Source organism: Athene noctua, chromosome 26, assembly GCF_965140245.1.
Source record: "Athene noctua chromosome 26, bAthNoc1.hap1.1, whole genome shotgun sequence".
Lineage (NCBI taxonomy): Eukaryota > Metazoa > Chordata > Aves > Strigiformes > Strigidae > Athene > Athene noctua.
This window is the reverse complement of record NC_134062.1, coordinates 4,262,885-4,280,987: the sequence shown is the minus strand read 5'-3', so window position 1 is coordinate 4,280,987 and position 18,103 is coordinate 4,262,885. Positions and strand designations below refer to the sequence as shown.

Sequence of the window (18,103 nt, the reverse complement as noted above, 5' to 3'; positions counted from 1 at the left end):
TTCCCAAAGACTAATTCTCTCTCTCCTGCCATACAAAAGGGGGCCTAATAAATTTGATAAAGCAATAACACACAATCACAAGGTGGGTTTTTTTTTTTTTCTTTTATTCTTTTAACTAGCCTATTTTCTAAGAGATTTTAGTGTGTTTTCTTCAAAATTCCCTTGCTGTGTGTTCTAATCACATCTCACATGTTGACTTAATTCATAATTTACTAAGCTAAAGAAACGGAACCATCATAACAAACCCATCTGTTTGTTGTTATTTTTATAGATTTAATCTGTTAAAAGCTGTCCCCTCTCAAACATGTAGCTCTCAATTATCCTGTTACTCAATATTTTTTCCAACTGCTTCTGGCTAATAACAGATTGTCTGCATGATCAGCCAGTACTTGTTTTGAATTTTTGCATCCCAGATGAAGCTTCAAAATTTTGGTCTTGATGTGACAACTATTCACTGACAGATAACAGAGTAACATTTGAATAATTAGTATTGTATCATTACCAACTGCTATGTTTGGTGCACATTTTTGTTCTCATTCTTACCAGTAATGGATTATTTTTGGCTTTATTTCTGGCCAGTCTGCCAAAGTCTCCTCTGCACTTCCAAAAAGAGAAGCATTGCTGGTATTAAGATCATCAAATGAAACTGATGTTTATTTTTAATGTTTTGTAGATATGCCCATGTTTGACATGTCTCAAAATGATCCAGCTGCAACAAGCCAACAGCTGATTAGTCTGAAAGATGCAGCTGCTAGATCAGTTGATTTCAAAGAAAAATAACAAGAGGTGACCATATTTAAAATGCTACGTATGCAACTGTTCACATTTTTAAAAATTAGTTATATTAGAACTGATTGTAAAATTTAACAATGATTAAACTCAAGCCACTTTATATTTCAATGGAATGGTAAATCAGTATATAATGGTCACAGCTCATAATTAAATAGTTCACACATTTTTACCTTGAAGACATCCCTCTTAATTTCAAGCTACTTATAAGATATGAAGGCTTCTGAAAGCAGCTACAACTTGTTTCTCCTTCTCATGCCTATTTTGCAAAGTTTCCAAGGATGCAATTTGAGGTAAACTGTGTCCATTTAAAGTCTGTGGCAGAACTCTTTCCTCTTTCACCTCTTCATCTGATTGTCTTGCTGTGAAAGTCTTTGGTCTAGGAATCTTCTTGGCATATTCCAGCGCCTAAGAACATGAAAGTTGGGGTAACTGATTAAGAGAAAACCTAATCAATATTTCCAAGAAAATGTAGGTGTTTCTATCTACAGGTACTTCAGTGGCGACTGCACCAAACCTCTGCAGGGGGCAATAACCCACCTCAAGGAGATGTGCTTTCTGACACTTACCACTGGAGGTCACCTTAAATACTGAAGCAGCGTTTTTACTTTGAAAAAGGAACATGAGTCTATTAAGTTTATACACTTTTTTTTTTTTTTTTTTTTAAGTCTCATTAAACTCTTGTCATCAGACCTATTTAATAGCAGGGAGTTCCACAGGTTAATATGATAAGGATGGAAACTGAGCACTCCTATGATAAATTCTAAGGAATTGATGTATTAAAAGGCCTAAAATGTTAAAACAAGTTTTGAAATGAAGTCTAGGTAATTCTTTTAAATTCTCTGCAACTTGTTTTAATATAATCCCTTGCCAAATTCCTTTTTGGTTAATTTTAAAGCTAATGCAGTTCTGAACAAGAAAAGGTTTCTGAACAAATGAGGATGGTATTCACACGTGCACGTTTCCTTTTATCACCTGCTTTCCCAAGTGTGTATTTCTGCAGCAGAATGTGGGTAAACCTGCAAGTGTGGATGTGAGGTGTAGGTAAAGGCTCTATTGTGACTGAGAGGACACTGGTTTAACCTGGGACATTTTTTGGTGTCCGAGTTTGTCGCATGTGTTTGGAAACACCTGTTATGCTCCAAGTGGAAGTTGCATTATCTCACATTCTTTGTAAAAAGAGTGACTGGGAAGTCTTCTGAAGGAGAATCCACAGCCCTTTTGACATCCAAAGAATGTAGTTTCATCTCTTTGTGGTTTATATGAAGTTTGGAAATAAATGCAAGTAACTGAGGAATTCAACTGATATTAAACTCCAGCAAAACTTTTTTTTCCTGAAGTATGCAGTTCTCATTTATCACCTTGGAGAAATAGCTGTTAGCGTGCTTTCAGCACCAGGCAGGCGAGCTCCTGCAGAACTGATTGGATAAAATATATGCTATTTCCAGAGCTTTATTACTTCCTGCAACAGGGAAAAGGTGCTCCCTTTGTTTGTTTATGTATGCCACTGTCATGTCGTGAGTTGTTGCTCATTTGGGCTATTTTTGAAGGCCGGTGAAGGCTAAAGTGATGTTGTATGGGCTTGAAAAATAAGACCAATTACTGTAGCTATGCAACTGAATTGAAAAGAGTTTGTGAGTGAGACTGACAGGCAGGTGGATAATAGACTAACAAGAGGATATCTGTGGTCCATTAGAAGAGTGCTCTCTGCAGTAGTGTGGCCTCTACCGCTGATGGGAAGCAGAGCATGTGCTGCCCTGGGTAATGTTCCTGGGGGGGTCCCACTCTCCTTTATTCCCACCCTTTTTCCCAGGAAAACATCGCTAGCTGTTTAAGCCAAGTTGAGTGCTGGCAGCTCGGATGGAGCACTGCTCCATCTCCACTCGGTACACTCTCATGAAGAACAAGGCAGCTGCATGGACCGAAGGCTGCTCTTGGCAAAGAAATCAGCAAGGACAGCCATAACAGAATAGATGCACAGATGAGCACTTGCCACGAGAGTAGAAGTCCTTAGAGTTGTTAAAAGGAAAATCAAAATGGACACACTATTTTAGCCTACCGTGAGTTAAATGTATGCTTTTTTTTTTTTTTTTTTTCCTTTGTGCAAAGGCCGGAATCTCTCCCTGCGTGTATTTTACAGGGACTCTGTTCTTACCTTCTGCCTTGACACCGAAGATATGATCTGGGGTTTTGTAGGTAACCTCTGAACCGAAGCAATGTTTTTCATGTTGTGCTCCTTAATTTGCTTTGCATATTCCTTTTGTTGCTTTAACTTCTCTTTCTGACAAAAGGAAAAAAAAGCATATGGTTAATTAAATGTCTCAGTGGATCCATCAATGAAACACTTTTTCCATCGGAGTCTTCCATTTACACCTCTGTTGCTGTTTAACCTGGCCATGCTATTGATCATTCCTCAGCAGAACACAACAGGAAATCCTGACAAATGGCACAGCTTTTTTAGTCACCTTTCATTTTTAAGAGCTTTTTCTTGGACTGTATTGAGGAGAGAGCTCAACAGAAATGTGACTTTATTCTGAATATTTCAATATATCTGTTCAGTTCTAAAATGGCTGTGCTAATTTCTGTCAGCTTTTGCAATGACTTTTAAAACCTTTGTACTTAACTTTTAAGGCCCTAAGTGACCCGCTTCATTTATTGAACTGATACTCTCTGTCTTTATGTTTCTAGTAATGCATTAGGCTCCAATTCAGCAGTATGCTCTACGCTGCCCCTGTTAGCAGCCAATGCAATGATACCCCAGTGGCATTTCAGGTTCCAGATGTGTTATGATGGTGCTAAAAATGCAGAGAGTCCTGGGCTCTGCACCACTCTGCCCATTCCCATTTCAGATCTCTAATCTCTTTCATTTATGGCAAGGAGGAGGAAAACACAGCAGCTTCTCAAGGACTCCATAGGGATGATAATTTTGTCATTTCTTCCTTCTGCCGTCCTACAGTGTTTCTATAAAGAATTCCATATGGAGCACCTGCTGTCGGATTAACTGGGTCTCAAAGCATGCAGGATGGGTTTGCAGCACCTTCAATATACAGTTGTTACCAGACCCTCATTATCAGCAGAGAACAGGTCAAACAATATCAATTGTTCGGATACTTGTTCTGAACAATCCGTCTCCATTTCCACAAGGGAATGTGCATCCAGCTATTTTCTTCTTGTGTTTACACAACTTCTTTTACTTCCACTTCGAAGGGAAACCTTCCACACTGGCAACTCAGCCACATCAGTGTATAATTTACTGAAGGTGCAATTAGCCCTGTCGAATTCCATGAACTATACTCCCTGTTTCTGGAATTACAAAATTAGAGGGATAAAATTATGCACAGTACAGTTGTCTGTCTTTCTATTTGAATCTCCCCTTAGGATCTCAAGCTAGACCTAGACTCAGGGACATAAAGCATCAGACAAACGTAAGTTGCTTCTCAGCAGTGATTTCTTTGCCATTCTCCCCTGCCTAAGTTCACTCTGCACAGCTGAAAAGCAGATCATACAACAGGGACCTCTTACCTTCTCTTTGATTGCTTCATAGTCAGGTCCAAGGCCTCCAAGCTTCACATTCAGATTTATGTAGGCTTTGGAGCTACGTGTCTGAAAACCAAACAGCAGTGACAGATTTTTCTTTATATGATTTCACAGAGAACATAATGAAAGCAAGTCTTGTAGTAGACACCCAAGGTAAGAGCAGGATTCAACTTGCAGTGTCAGTCTTACTTGTGGCATGTCTTATTTTAAAGATTGTGAGTGACCAAAAAGATTGAGTTTGCATAAATCAAATTACACTGTATTTCCTTTGAATCTAGATGGGTAATTGCCCAAATCACAAAGCAATACTTTCTGTCAAAAATGATCTTTTGTGAGTTTTATTTTTAAACAGCTTAAAGTGACCCATTTGACTGTTGTTAGAATGAAACTCCAAAGAAACTGTTGTAAGAGAAGCAGATAAAAGTACCTGATTTTGGTGGTAAAAAAAAATAAATAGGCAAATGTTATTCGTAATAGTTATCCTTCTTTGTTCTCAAAACTGCAGTGGAAAATTGTTCACAGACAGTTGAAAAATATATGCCTTGCAGCACAGCAAAAGCTTTACAAGTGCATAGGGAAGACAGGAGATGAATGATGGGGATGCCATTTCAGTCCTTCATGACATTACTACAAAGACCCCAATACTTCCCGAACCTTTCTAATCTCTTTCAAGAACACTAGATTAATTTTTAGAAGTGGACTGTGTATTAAAAACTTGTCAGTGGAAACTCATTATGATCAGCTCTGTAGTAATTTCAATCACAGTGTAATGCAGAAACACCAAGAAATTTCTACATGCAAATAAAATGTGCATTTCTTCAAAGGGCATGTTGCAGAGAAACTAATTCTCTGCACTGAATTTTCAGTGTTATGTTTCTTTCTGTCAGTTATCCCTATTCTTTTGTGATATACTTACACCTATCTTTTCATTTAAGGTACTGTGAAGAGTTAATCATTTAGCTGTCTACAATAAAATCAGGGATTTCTCATTTCATGCGATGAGTATGACTGCATTTGTTTATTGGGAAAAGCTGGATTTTTCTGAGAGACATAAACCACCTTATTGTCTGTGGCATTTCTCACGTATGAAGCGTGAGAGAGCTACTGAAAATACAGGAGACAGAAACAATGGTTTGAACTCAGGGGGACAGAAAGGGAAGGAAATCTGCCCTTTGGTTACTATCATAATCCAGCTAACTCTTCTCAGAGGCATTCAAGCAGCAATACACAAACTGCCTCCTAGATGAAACACAGGAGTAATTATTCCAGCTTAGTTTGTCTGCCCTGAGACTTGGAGCTAACTTCTTAAACATTTAATTTGTCATGGACACACAGGGATATCTCTGTGCTGTTCCACTGCCTGTGTTAACTGGTTGCAGTATGAAACCGGACACACAGAAAAGACAAAAAGAAACGAGTTTTAATAAGGACCAAAGTGGGATCATCAGGAGACTTGTAATAATGTTTATGCTATTAGCTTCACAAATCCTCTAACTTTGTTGTTGTTCAGTTTTATTCCCTTGGAAACGAAAAGATTTGAGTTGGATAGTAAATGAGCGTGACCAGGATAATGGTTTAGCTCAGATCTGAGGCCTGGCTACCTGCTGCTTTATACAAATAGCTTTATTCTAAATCATTTTATCGCCGGATAACTTAAAGGACAAACAGTGCTCTGTATGTTCTTAGAGCTAATCAAGACTGCCAGTGACATGGTGGTGAACTGCCATGCTCTTTAGACTAAAGTGATTTGAGTGTCTGTTTCCACCTTTGTTCCTTGGTTTTTAATGCTCTGGCCAAGTCAGTGTGTCAGTGTGCTCTCTGTAACAATGAAATATTTCTTAGCCCCCATTCCTTTTTTTTTTTTTTTTTTTTTTTTTTGTGAAGATATTTGGATTACTAAGAAAAGAAATATTAAGCAGGGGGGAAATAGAAATGTAAACGCATCCAGTCTGCATCTATTTGCTTACCTTCTTTCTGACTTTAGGCTGGTTTTGCTTTCCCATTTGCATGATATATCCTTCTGAGTTGCTTCGGCTTATTTTCACTTGATTTCCTTCACCACTCTCTGGATCTACCTCTGAACCCCTTTCTACCTGGGGCATTATAGGTGGAAGAAGGCCAAGCAAGTCCCTGTCAGTGAAGTGAGCTTCTGTCAAACGAGTGATCTCTTGGTGATGTCGCTCCATCGCTTGTGTAAATTGGAAGGTTGCACAAGGGGCTGTTGATGAACTGTAAACAGAAGATTGAGAGGCCCTCAAAAAAGAAAGGGGGGAAAAATATGAATCTTTATTTGACCGTAGCAGATAGCTCAACAAGCAATCTGTACATGGAATGCTCCTTGCTCACAGAATATACTGGGAACAGGAAGATGGAAAGACGGGTATTCTCAATAACTGACTTTGTACCCAAGTGTATGGAAATGGTTTAAAATAAATGGAAAAAATTATAGATGGGGAAACTTTCAGCCTGAGGCAAAGCTAGCTTAAGACAATGAAAACTGCTTTTGAACAGCTTTGGATCAGACCTGCAGAGTACTGAAAGAACTAACTTTCTGTGTGAAATAAAACCTTCATTTTTATCAAGGCAGGTGAAATTCTACATAACTAAGGATTTTCATGCCCTTCCCCATGTGTAGCAAGCCACAACTGGCACCGGAATGACTCTGAGTACTCACCCTGCAAGGCAAGTTTTGACATAACTCTGTGCAGCTAGCAGCAGACTTAGTTTATGCACAGTGTTGCTAACTATTTTTTTCCTAACAGACCAATGTCAATGATTTCTTTTCTAAACCAAGCACCCCTCTCTGCCCTGTATCCTGCAAAACATTATCCAAATGATAAGAAACAATTTAAGAATTTAAGCACACCAGGACTACTCTCTTGAGCTAAACTGACATACTCTAAATCTGGAATTTATTTAAGATTTTTCGCTTTCCAATTACAGCATCAGGTGTTGCCCATTTTGAGGAAAGACATGGCTTTCTTTCTAGGGAATATACAAATCCATTCTCAGTCCATTTAATCTTTGTCAGTGCTAAAATCCTCCATTTCATCCTCCTGTCTCTCTAGGGTTCTTTTGTTAGCAACACTTGCAATCACTACATAGCATATGCACTCAGAATAACTACTTAATGGTAGGTATTAAATCCATATATAGAGCAGAATGTTTTGGCGAAAGCTTTAGCACTGGGGAATCCTGACTCCTGGTGCCAAGATAATGATTTGTTAGCTCGACCTCTGCTGTAACGATTAATGTTCTGGCATACTGTGCCACTGGTGGAAAGCATAAACTGCTGCCAAACTGGGACCAGGCCAGTGTTTTCCTATTTAAACGGAATGAGCAGCCCTGTAAAATCCCTCCTTCATTCTGAAATTCCATATATAAAGCCCATCCCACAATGAACAGCAGCATGTCATCTTGGTTGTCCTTTACCAAAGCGCAGCTTTCAGTCTTAAGTGAACAGTGGGAAATTTAAACTGTCTGCCAAACTACCTCAAATACTTGTAATACAAAGAGAGTAACTAGGTTTGCCAAGAGGAATTCCAGTTGGCTTGAAGTTCTGGTTCTGAAGTTCTTGGGTTTTCATCAGTGATGATAACCTGATCTTTTTTACCACGTCAAAGACTATCCTACTGCAAAGGTTTGAAAGGCCAACATAAAACAGATCTACAGACTTACGTGTTTGGAGAAGGTCAGCGCAACTTTTTTTACTTGTAACGTTTTCCATTTTATGGTAACCCCTTGATGTTCACAGGGGTTTTATGGGACAAGTAATGCAACAGTAGTTAAGTTCTAGCTCAGAATCCTCGTGAACCATCAAACATGACCATGGATTAGTTTGCACTTTTACATTACTATCAACCAAATAATGTCTTAAATAGATCAGATTCTTTGAGCTCTCTATTTACTGGGATTTGGAATCTATTTTGTTTTTAAATCATTCAGTATATAAAGCACCATACACATTAACTTTTGGTGATTATCTACTGATATATATCTAAGGATTTATTGCCAGTAACTGGTACTTTAAAAGTAATGACATTATAGCTTTAAATATTCAAACTTCAATGCTTTTACATATGTCAATGTTCATGTTCTATCAAAAAGGAACCTTGAGCTGCTGTGCTTTCAGGTACCATTTGTCTTCAGGCTCCATCTTCACAGTCTGGAATGGTAGGACACTCTGAACTGGTTCCTCAGCGACAGTTTTAGGATCTGTAACCTAAAAACCAAGAATGTTTATGGTCACAGCCCAACCAGATGAAAGGATTTAGAAGTCCTGGGGAAAGAATGAGAAATAATTTGCCTCCTTTTAAAGCTAAAATGCTAATGTTAGGCATTATATAATAGATAACAAGAAAACAAACAGTTAAAAGAGAAAATGAAAAAGGAAGCAAAAAACCCAATTAACAGTGGTGTGGTAGTAGGGAGTATTCCTTCTACTTTAAGAAGAAGAGAGGAATATAAAATTGCAGGAAGTATGCAGCACAGAAACCTACTTGTAACTCTCAAATGTCTGTGCTTCTCCATTTATATGAGAGCCAGTGGATGTACCTAATAACAGAAAAACAACTAGACAACCATCATTGTCCAAGCAATCAGCCAGTGTACCAAGATACTGATGGATGACACACACCACAGCAAGGTCTTGAACAACAGAGTATGCAGAAAAAAGATGGCAAAACACAGTAAAGTTGGTAGAAAAGTACAAGGAGTAGCTGCAGAAATAAAACATCTAATACACATAGCCTGGCAACAATATCAAACAGCAAGCCCACAAACAAGAACAACATCTTCATGTGGCCACAGTCATGGTAACACTATGGCTGGAAATCAAATTTGAGCAATTTTTTGTGGGTGGCTGCAGGCACTACAGATTTTGAAGCCAAGCAATACCCTCGTAAATAGAGCAATAATGAACATTTTTCTTGAGAGCATCAAACTTTTTTTCCCAATCTATAAAACTTCAGGAAAAACAAAGGGGTTTTATTTTTTATTTATACTTGTGTTGCCCCAAACCATCCTGCAAAGTACTTTAGCAGGTGTGACGGTCAACTAAGCGTGCAGATAGGCATTTTCACCTCAAAGAAACTACAGCTAACTATGCTCTGGACTCATGCTTGTGGCAGAAGTCCCTGTGCACCGCTGCGGAGTGACACTGGCTAACACAGGACAACTTGCACTGAGAAGATATTTGTGACCAAGAGAATTATTAATTGACAATCATAACGGTGAAATCGGCGTGAAGGAAGTGTTAAATCCTTTCAGGGAGTTGAGCCTCTCATCTTTGGGGGTGAGAGATTAGGACAACTAGGAAAAGGCAGGTAGGGTTTATCGCTCAGTTTTCAGGTGATGTCATTGCAGGTTCTGTTAGTTGCGATGGAAAAAGTTGACAAATTAAAAGTTACCACACAGGTTTCCTGATCTGTGGATAGATACAGCTTTGCAGTCAGTAAGATGTTTTTGGTGGAACCAACTGCCTCACTGCGTTGATAGTTTACTGGGCAGGTAAAGCATACTTCTACATTATCTCTTTGAAAGAGGAACAGGACACAACCTCTGCCAGCATTTTTTGTGAACTATTCTATTAATACCAATCAAATTGAGAAAATGATCAAATGAAATTGCATTTTGAGAATCATAAGCTGTGTAATGCCTATTCTGTTAAATTGAGGCCCATAATTGCTTCTCTACTGAAAAGATACAACAAAGACAGCAATCATGGCATGTCATTATCCCAGACTAGAAAACCGGCCTTTGCAGTGAGGACTTCAAAGGCTTGTGGTTCTCGAATTGCATTTGGCTGCTATTGTTGAAGCGCAGGCAATCTTGATTAGGTGTTTACACTGAGGTAAGGCGCAGTGCACAGAGAGTCTGAGTGCCTTGGTCTAGAGCCATTAAAAAATTGTACATTATGTTCCTTGCTTTGAAGTAAGGGGCTTGTAGGTAGGAAAGCAACTCATATTGAGTACAGCTGAGCTAGATTGGGCCACTAGTTCTCTCTTTCTTTCTTTCTCTCTCAAAGAAACTCATCATCAGGTTCTTAAAGAATCAGGCAACACTGCAAAGAACTTGATGCTTTATAAAATGTTATATCAATTAGTAAATATATAGATCAACGCACATTTACGGTATGTTTTGGTACATACAGCCTGCTGTCTGTATGTGCAGAGATAACAGCTGTAAATCTTGCAAGAAGGAGGCTGCAAATATTTTACCTAATGTTATGTCAGTTGAAAAGAGCTGTGTGCAAAGTAGTTACTCCAACTATTTCATTATCACAGTACCTGACAGCCAACAGTGATCATATCAATAACTCATCCTGCTTCAACATCCTGCAAAGCTCAAAACAATCCAGTTTAGGAAAAAAACTATTCAGAACGTGTTTGATTGCTCCAGCAGAAGACGTGTGGCTTGTTTGATTCTTCTCATACTTTGTGGGTTTGCACTTTTGGTAAGTTTTCCAGGTGAGGTGACCAACGTTGGCTTGTGGGCCAGCTCGGGTCAACAAAATGCTCCTGTCAGGCCTTCCACCCCCTTCAACAAGACGGAGCAAGGGCTGTATCACTTCAGGACAAGAGAGGCAAGTACTTCCTATGCCTACTGGCAGCAAACACAAAGGTAGCTGACAGTAGGTGGTGATGCTGTTGCAGCTCTATCAACTTGTCAAGGAAAGAAGCACATGCTGCCTGGCTCCTGCTGTGTCACAGCTCTGCTGTCCCCATGGCTACTTCAGCAAGGCAATCTTAGAACATAACCCAGGTTTTAAGATTTTTTTTATTTTTTTTTTTACTATTACATATGTTTGTAAAAAAATATTGTACATATTTTTTCATCGTGTGTCTGCACGACGAAGTTCTGATCCCTGGCTCCAATACCTGCATAAGAAACATTTTCAGAATTCCCCAAATAGTAAACATAATCATATCAACGCAGCTTTAATTAGCGTCAATCTACACTAATTATTTTTACCGTCAACCAAATTATAACTGAAAAAAACAAGTGCTCTTAATAGCTCTGCTAGCAAGAAGCTTGTCCACCATTACACTCATCGTAATGTAGTCAGCAGATGCCCTCTAACGTTGTGTCAACTGTTCATTAGCTTGGAAAATGTGTCACGTGAAGCAGAAAGTCTCTGTAGTTTTGCAAGTTAAGAATTTTCTATGCTACAACTCGTGGAGTGATTCAATGACTCCCACCCTCCCATTATGCATAATAAGTAGCAAGTAAAAGCAACAAACTCATGTATAATCGTTCATTAGGAAGTGTAATTACATTTCCACTTAATCCTTAAGACAAGTTGTCTGACATTTTGCAGTCAATCATAACAAAGTTAGGCCCTTCAAGTATTGTACATGACTGGTACCTCCTGACTGACTACAACTATAAGGTTTGGTGTGGCTGAGAAAGCAAACAGGGGGAAAGGGTTGTCTGACCACCCAAATCTAACACATATTTCTTGAATACTCCTACACGTGTGGCTGTAAATGACAGCGCTAAGCAAGAGCGTGCATGGCCCTTGAAAGCAGCGTGCCCACAATGTGTTTTCTGGTTCCTAAACTCAATTGTAACTTCACGTTTTTGTTACGAACGACATAGGTGGAAAAACACAGCTTTTTAAGCCAAATGGTGACAGCAGGGTTTCCTACTGCAGTTAAAAACTGTGAGTGTTCTGCTATTAGAAGCAATTTGCATTTGCTGCATTGAGCAAAACTTGGAATATGATATTAGCAGAGATAATCGTTACCAAATTCATGTTGGCCAAGCAGAGAAGAATCAGTCACTGGGATTGTGAGTAACTGAGGATTTGTCAATTAATTCCATAAATGGTGAACAAGATTCTTACTGGAAATCCTAAGTTATCACCTGCATGATAGACTGTAAATGTACTTACATCCTCTGCAAAGCTGATCATGCAGCTGTTCCATTTTAACACCAGACAGTCCTCAGTTTATACCGATTAGAAAACATGTAAAAGTTACCTACCTGCTCGTGAAGAACTCCCTCTTGCTTTTTACTGTGTAACTGAAGATAGGAATTTATCTTCTCTGACCGTAATCCTAAAGTACGTTTATTTTTCTCCACAAAGTTTTTTTTTGCTCTTTGTGGTCGATCTTGAATCTGAGGAGAAAGAGCACTGCCGTCTGTACTGGGACTGTCTTTGAAACGACAGGCATCTGCAGATTCCTTCCCTTTGGTTTGTAGCCTAAAAGGTTCATTGCTGAGCACAGCATTTGGTTCACGAAGGCTTAGTAATTCTGTACCAAACTCTGAGCATGAGTCTTGTGACTTTGCCTCCTGTTGACTCTTTTCTTCGGGGGAGCCATTGGAATGGAGGTAAAATGAATCTTGTGAGGAGTCCACGCTGCTTCCTCCAGCACCTTGACATGCTTTTTCTGCCTCAGAAAATTCTGCTACCTCTTTTGCATTCTCCCAGTTAGGATTGTATCTTAGGCTGAAATACTTGTCCACAGACTGTTGTTTCCTATTTAAAAGAAGAAACACAAGATTATGTATGTATAAATTGTATAAATCCTGTAGTATTTCAGTGTGCAATTTGAGCCAACCAGTATGGTCAACTGAATTATTTCAGTGCATACCGTATGGCCATCTGTGGGACTGGGATCAGAACAGTTTTATCCAACATTTTTTTAGTAGAAAATTTAGGCAGGACCTCCTTTTCGTTTTAAATTTTCACTATCACTGAATGATAAATTGCCCTAATATTAAGGTCACAGTAGAATACAACCTTTATCCTAAATTTAGCATAGAATCAGAAGTAGTAGTAGAATCTACTAAAAGATGAAAAGATATGTAGTGCTGCTTCTGCTGTCTCCTTTAAAATGATGTGGCCTACAAAAGACAGTATGTGTTGCTCATTCTTCAAAGACTCTGCTGTGTGAAATAAAAGTGATATTCCTGGTAAAATCACTCTCTCAAATGTTAGTTTGAGACTGTCTAAGCAAGAACAGCCTATAGCTCTGTATTTTTATTCTCTCTTCTCATTCTTATGATACATCAGGATGTTTCAATAAAAAAAAAACTACCAAAGACTTAAAGTAACTACTCATTAAAAAAAGAGGCTGTAATTGAGGTAAGTGTAGAAAGACATAAATCAGAAAGGTTTGTGGGTCTGTTTTTGTTTTTTTTTTAAAAAAAACTCCAAATGTCCAAACCGTTGTTCCAAACTACATTTGTAGTTTATGATTTATGGTCAGATCCAACAGGAGGAAAACCAACTGCAGGGGCCAAATACCTACAAATTGGCTTCCAGGAGACGTGTGGGCAGTGGCAGGAGTAAGGAGCGTGGGAGAAAAAAGCTTTTAACACTGTTTTTTCTTAACAGGACCTGCAGTATAGTCCTGGTTTCTTGGGCACTGACAAATGGTGAGCCTGTCAGAGTGACATTTGTTGGTCCTGAAACCTGGTTGACTCTTCAGCCTCTATTAAAAGAAATGTACTGATTTGCTGGATTCTCCAAACCGTGGCACAGTTAATCATATTAACATTTCCGTAAATCATTTATTCATCCTTTCTAAATTAGTTACATGCCTATGCCTATCTTTCGAGTGGCTCCTAATAATGAAATAATCTGTTTCTTTAGCAATGCTTTTCATTTCAGGTAAGCATTGGTGCTGTGGTACCCTGTATACTAGAGATTAGATGATTTACACTGGTGAAAACATTATTATTCCTAGTTGTCATACACCGCAGGTAAACAGAAATAGTTTGAAATGAGTACAGAAATATGTGATATAATTGCAGTGATTCAAACGACGGAGTATAATGCTAAAGAGTTCTATTGTGCTGAAATGTGTGCACAGCAGCTCAATTGTATTGTGCAGGCCAGGTCACCGCATGGGAACAAAATGAGTGTGAAGAGCTCCTTCATCTCTAATCATCTGCAGACAAAAAGTGCACCTTTTATTCCTCCCCCCAACTTGATATAAAGGTTAGATGGACTCTGTACTCATCATCAAAAGTGTTGTATGTAGACAACAGATGCAGCATTTCCTCTTCAAATTCCGAGGTTAGTAATGGATGTAGAGAGGGGGTTTCATATGTATATGCTGTGATATTTGCTCCGGTTAATGGACTGTATTTGAGTACTTACTAGCCTAAGTTCAAACAAAATAAAATTAAATTTCCATTTAATGAAGAGCCTCACATTCAGCGTAGTATTCAGTCAAAAAAATTACTAAAAATTAGAGCATGTTTCTAGTACAATTAACATCATTTGCACTCACAATAAAATATTCAATAACTGGCCGTTTTGCCTGTTGAGGAGGTGAATAAAAGCATGCTATTAATCATTTAGCCTTCATTTGTTTGCCATTTTATTTTAAGTAGTCAATTAAATTGAAACTGCACATCATTATTACTTCAGGTTTAATTTAATCCCTTTAAACTTGAGAATTATTCCCAATTTATAGTGTTAAACCTTGTGTGCATATGACAGCAAATTAAATTTTATTTTATATACCAACTTAACGCTTTCTAAAGCATGTTTAAAGGTGACAGTAACCCTGGAAAATTTAATTTTAGATTTATACAGCTATAAGGACAAACCTGCATTTATTCAACCCACCAAATTTTGCCCTTTAAGTTTTCTTACAGGAAGCGGCCTGGTTTGCTCAGCACAGATCTTTTGGTAAGGAAGGAGAAAAGGACGTGTTGGTACTGGTTCTTGTTTTATCTCTGGTCCTTTTTCACAGCCCAGCTCCAGAAACCCTGTAGCCCACAATCTCAGAGCTGCTGCAGCATTGGAAGGTCTGACAGTTACGGGGCAATGGCTGCCTGTTTGAGATGGTAGCCAGCACGTACTGCTAAATATTGTAGTGCCCAGTCCACAGCCTGCTACAGTCATTGGACTCCTTCTGCAGTTCTGGATTAAGTAGACAGGAATAAGAGGGGATCTACATTTAATAGGCCTTTACCAGAAGAAACTGTAGCTAAATGCTCCCCCGTTAGCTTACCCAGTAATGGTTAAGAGTAGAGGTTACCACCTATCTGCTCATCACTTCCTACTTTCTTGCCTGCCTGTTTCAGAGGCAACTAAATAGGCATGTAGCATTCCCCTCTGTATGCAGTGTCTAGAGCCAGTATGTGGGGAGCTTATACACGTCTGTGAGGGATGTTTTCTTTTCCATCTTACCCCTCTACACTGGTGTTTCAGCCAACATAATAAACAGTTGAGGCCATGTTGGAGAACTGGGTATAATTATGAATGTGGGTAAGATGAAACAGTACATCGTTGTGTGTAACTAAGTCTGTAGGTGCTCTTAATGGCACTTTGGTGATACACATTGGTCTTGAAGATGTCATGGATATTCTGAGGACCGTAAGGTTTTAAAGTGTCAGAACTATTCTACTCATCTACTAAAATCCAACGCCTTACCTTCCGTTGCCATCATTCTTTAGTATTCCATTTGTGTATCGACTGGTGTCACACTCAGCTCCTTGTTCTTCTAAACTCATCTCCTCCAAGCTGTCTTCTTCTAAGCTGTCGTTCTCCAGCTCTTCAGAATACAGTCCTACCAGCTCTTCACTTTCACGAATCCGCTGCTGGAGTTGTAACTGATACTGTCTCTCCTGAACAAGGCTTTCAGTGTCAGACTCCTGGGAGTCGTGCAGACACGAGGCAAAGCCCCTTTTGCTTACAGATGGCCTTTTCCAATTCGCAGGGTGGAAATCTGACCGCACAAGTACGTTCTGAGGAACATGTTTTTTACTCACGTTGCAAGTGTGTGGAGAAAAAACTGAAATATACTTTGGATCTGATGAATTCATTCTGTGTTCTGCACTGAGGGTATACGCCAGCCCTGTACGTGGAAAACATGAGAGTAAATAAAGGTTGTTCACTCTGTATTTGTTAAAATCTGGAATTGTAGACTCAGAATTTGACCTTCTATAGTTAAAACAATTCTTTATTCTCATCTGTTACTCTGATTTTCCTTTAGGCAGTTAATATCAAGGTCCCTATGCAGCAAATGTACTACTTATTGCTATGAAATCTGCCCAAAACTATTAGTGGTAATAAAGCTAATTGTGTACGAACAGCTTATGAAAATGATGCTAAGACAAAGCAATGACATTTTATCTGTTAACTTTTGAGAGGTAAAAGAAATTCAATACAGTTTTTTTATTCAACTTTATACCGTTTTGACATGTCAGCTATCAGCAATAAAGCGTGACAGAGGGGAACACAGGGCTAAGAACTGAACGCTCCTTCAATTAGGGAGAGGGTTTCTTTTCATTTGACTGCATTTTAATGTTCAGAAGTCATTTGCACCAGCAGGTATTTATGAAGCGGCTGGAAGGAAAAGGCAGTGTTTTGTGGAGAAATGTGGTCTGTTGTAGTGTAACCAGAACAATTATTGAAGTAATTAGTTCCAGAGCACGGTGTGCCCAATCTGTTTAAAGGTACGTAGCGAGTTTCACTTTAGTACGTGGGCACCTGTTAAGATACGGAAAGGCAAAACAGCCATTTTCTCAGGGTTAGCCCTGCTTGCCACACACGGGTTTACCCTCCGGGGAGGCCTTTTACACCCGGGCGGGCCCCGGCATCACGGCTCCCCCCGCCGGCAGGGCCCCGGTATCGCCGCTCCCCCCCCGCCGGTCGCTGGCACCGCCCGGGACCTGCGGCTGCAAACGGCCCGTCCGTGAGCAGCCCCGCTCCGCCCGGCCTCCGCTGCGGCTCCGCCGGGGGAGGCGAGGCCTGGCCGGTACCGGCCGCTCCAGGCGCCTGGCTCCGGCCTTGGGCCCCCCGGGACAGGCCAGGCCAGGCGGGCGTCCCGCCCAGAGGCCTCGCCCCAATCCCCTCACCCCAAACCCCTCACTCTCACCCCAAACCCCTCACTCTCACCCCAAACCCCTCGCTCTCACCCCAGACCCCTCGCCCTCACCCCAAACCCCCTCACAGGGCCGCCGCGCTGCCCCAAGGCCTCGCCGTTGCCATGGCTGCCCGGCCGGACGCGGCGCCTACCAGGAGCGATGGCGGTGGGGGGGAGCCCCTGTCCCCCCCCGGGAGCGTGGTAGCGCCCGGGCCGGGGGCCGCGGGGCGAAGCCACTTTCCTCTTAAAATTAAAATGATTCCTCGCAGTCCCCTGACGGGCATTCATTTAATTCGGTGTTCTAAAGGGGTCTCCAGCATTTTTTTTTCTTACTCCTAGCGAGAACTGATCACCTCTAATGAGAAAAAGAAACACAGCTTTCCCCTGTGATGCACATTCCCTTTATTTTTCGGAATTCAGTTTTATCTTTCTGCCACATAAAAAAAAAAAACCGGTGATGGCGTGGCGGGGCTCTGCAGATGCAAAGTCTTGGCGAGATCCTCTTAGCTTGCCCGCAGGCAGGCGAGCGACATCATCCCTGGATCTGGGGAGTCCCACGGGTACCATCCTGTGTCCTCTTCACCTTTGCCGACCCCTCGTTTGACTTCCATCTTCTCAGTTACACCCCTGGGACCTTAGGAGATGTGGGATGCTGTTGCACCCAAAGGTTTTTTAATTTCAGAGCTCCACGCAGGCTGGTGCTGCTGCAGTCTTGCACAGCAGAGACTGAAATTGTCATCGTACAGCTGAGGCAGAAGTCCTAGCAAGGGGGAACAATTCATTTATTTATTTATTTATTTTAAACACTTTGGACATTAGGATGCCTTCCCGCTTGGTTAAATACAACTGGATGTTCAGGTTTGGGGTCAGAATGAGATAATACACGGTCCCAGTTTTTCCTGGGTTTCCTGCTCAGTCCCATCCTTACAGAGGAGGTGGTTGAA

The 18,103-nt window shown here is 40.4% G+C and overlaps 1 protein-coding gene across 3 annotated transcripts; it reads right to left on the bottom strand.

Moving 5' to 3' along the window:
- Positions 1-17,294, bottom strand: JHY (junctional cadherin complex regulator). 3 transcript variants are annotated; one of them, XM_074927428.1, is made up of 8 exons: positions 17,247-17,294; positions 15,725-16,148; positions 12,313-12,811; positions 8,463-8,548; positions 6,294-6,579; positions 4,312-4,392; positions 2,945-3,070; positions 1-1,197 (listed from the first exon to the last, which is right to left on the bottom strand). In XM_074927428.1, exons 2-8 carry the CDS (start codon positions 16,114-16,116, stop codon positions 994-996), a joined length of 1,674 nt encoding a protein of 557 aa, XP_074783529.1. In that variant the 5' UTR covers positions 16,117-16,148; positions 17,247-17,294; the 3' UTR covers positions 1-993. The 3 variants fall into 3 exon arrangements, with proteins under 3 accessions (XP_074783529.1, XP_074783528.1, XP_074783530.1); XM_074927427.1 differs by having other exon boundaries at positions 17,232-17,287; XM_074927429.1 differs by having other exon boundaries at positions 6,294-6,555; positions 17,232-17,287.
- Positions 17,295-18,103: the final 809 nt, after the last annotated feature.

Bases quoted from the DNA above. Each gene is read 5' to 3' on its own strand.
- JHY (XM_074927428.1), bottom strand. From the start codon at position 16,116: ATGAATTCATCAGATCCAAAGTATATTTCAGTTTTTTCTCCACACACT. The intron at 12,812-15,724 runs GTAAGGCGTTGG...TCTTTTAAATAG, and splicing joins AAGAATGATGGCAACGGAAG to GAAACAACAGTCTGTGGACA. The intron at 4,393-6,293 runs GTAAGCAAATAG...TTTGGTTTTCAG, and splicing joins AGCCTAAAGTCAGAAAGAAG to ACACGTAGCTCCAAAGCCTA.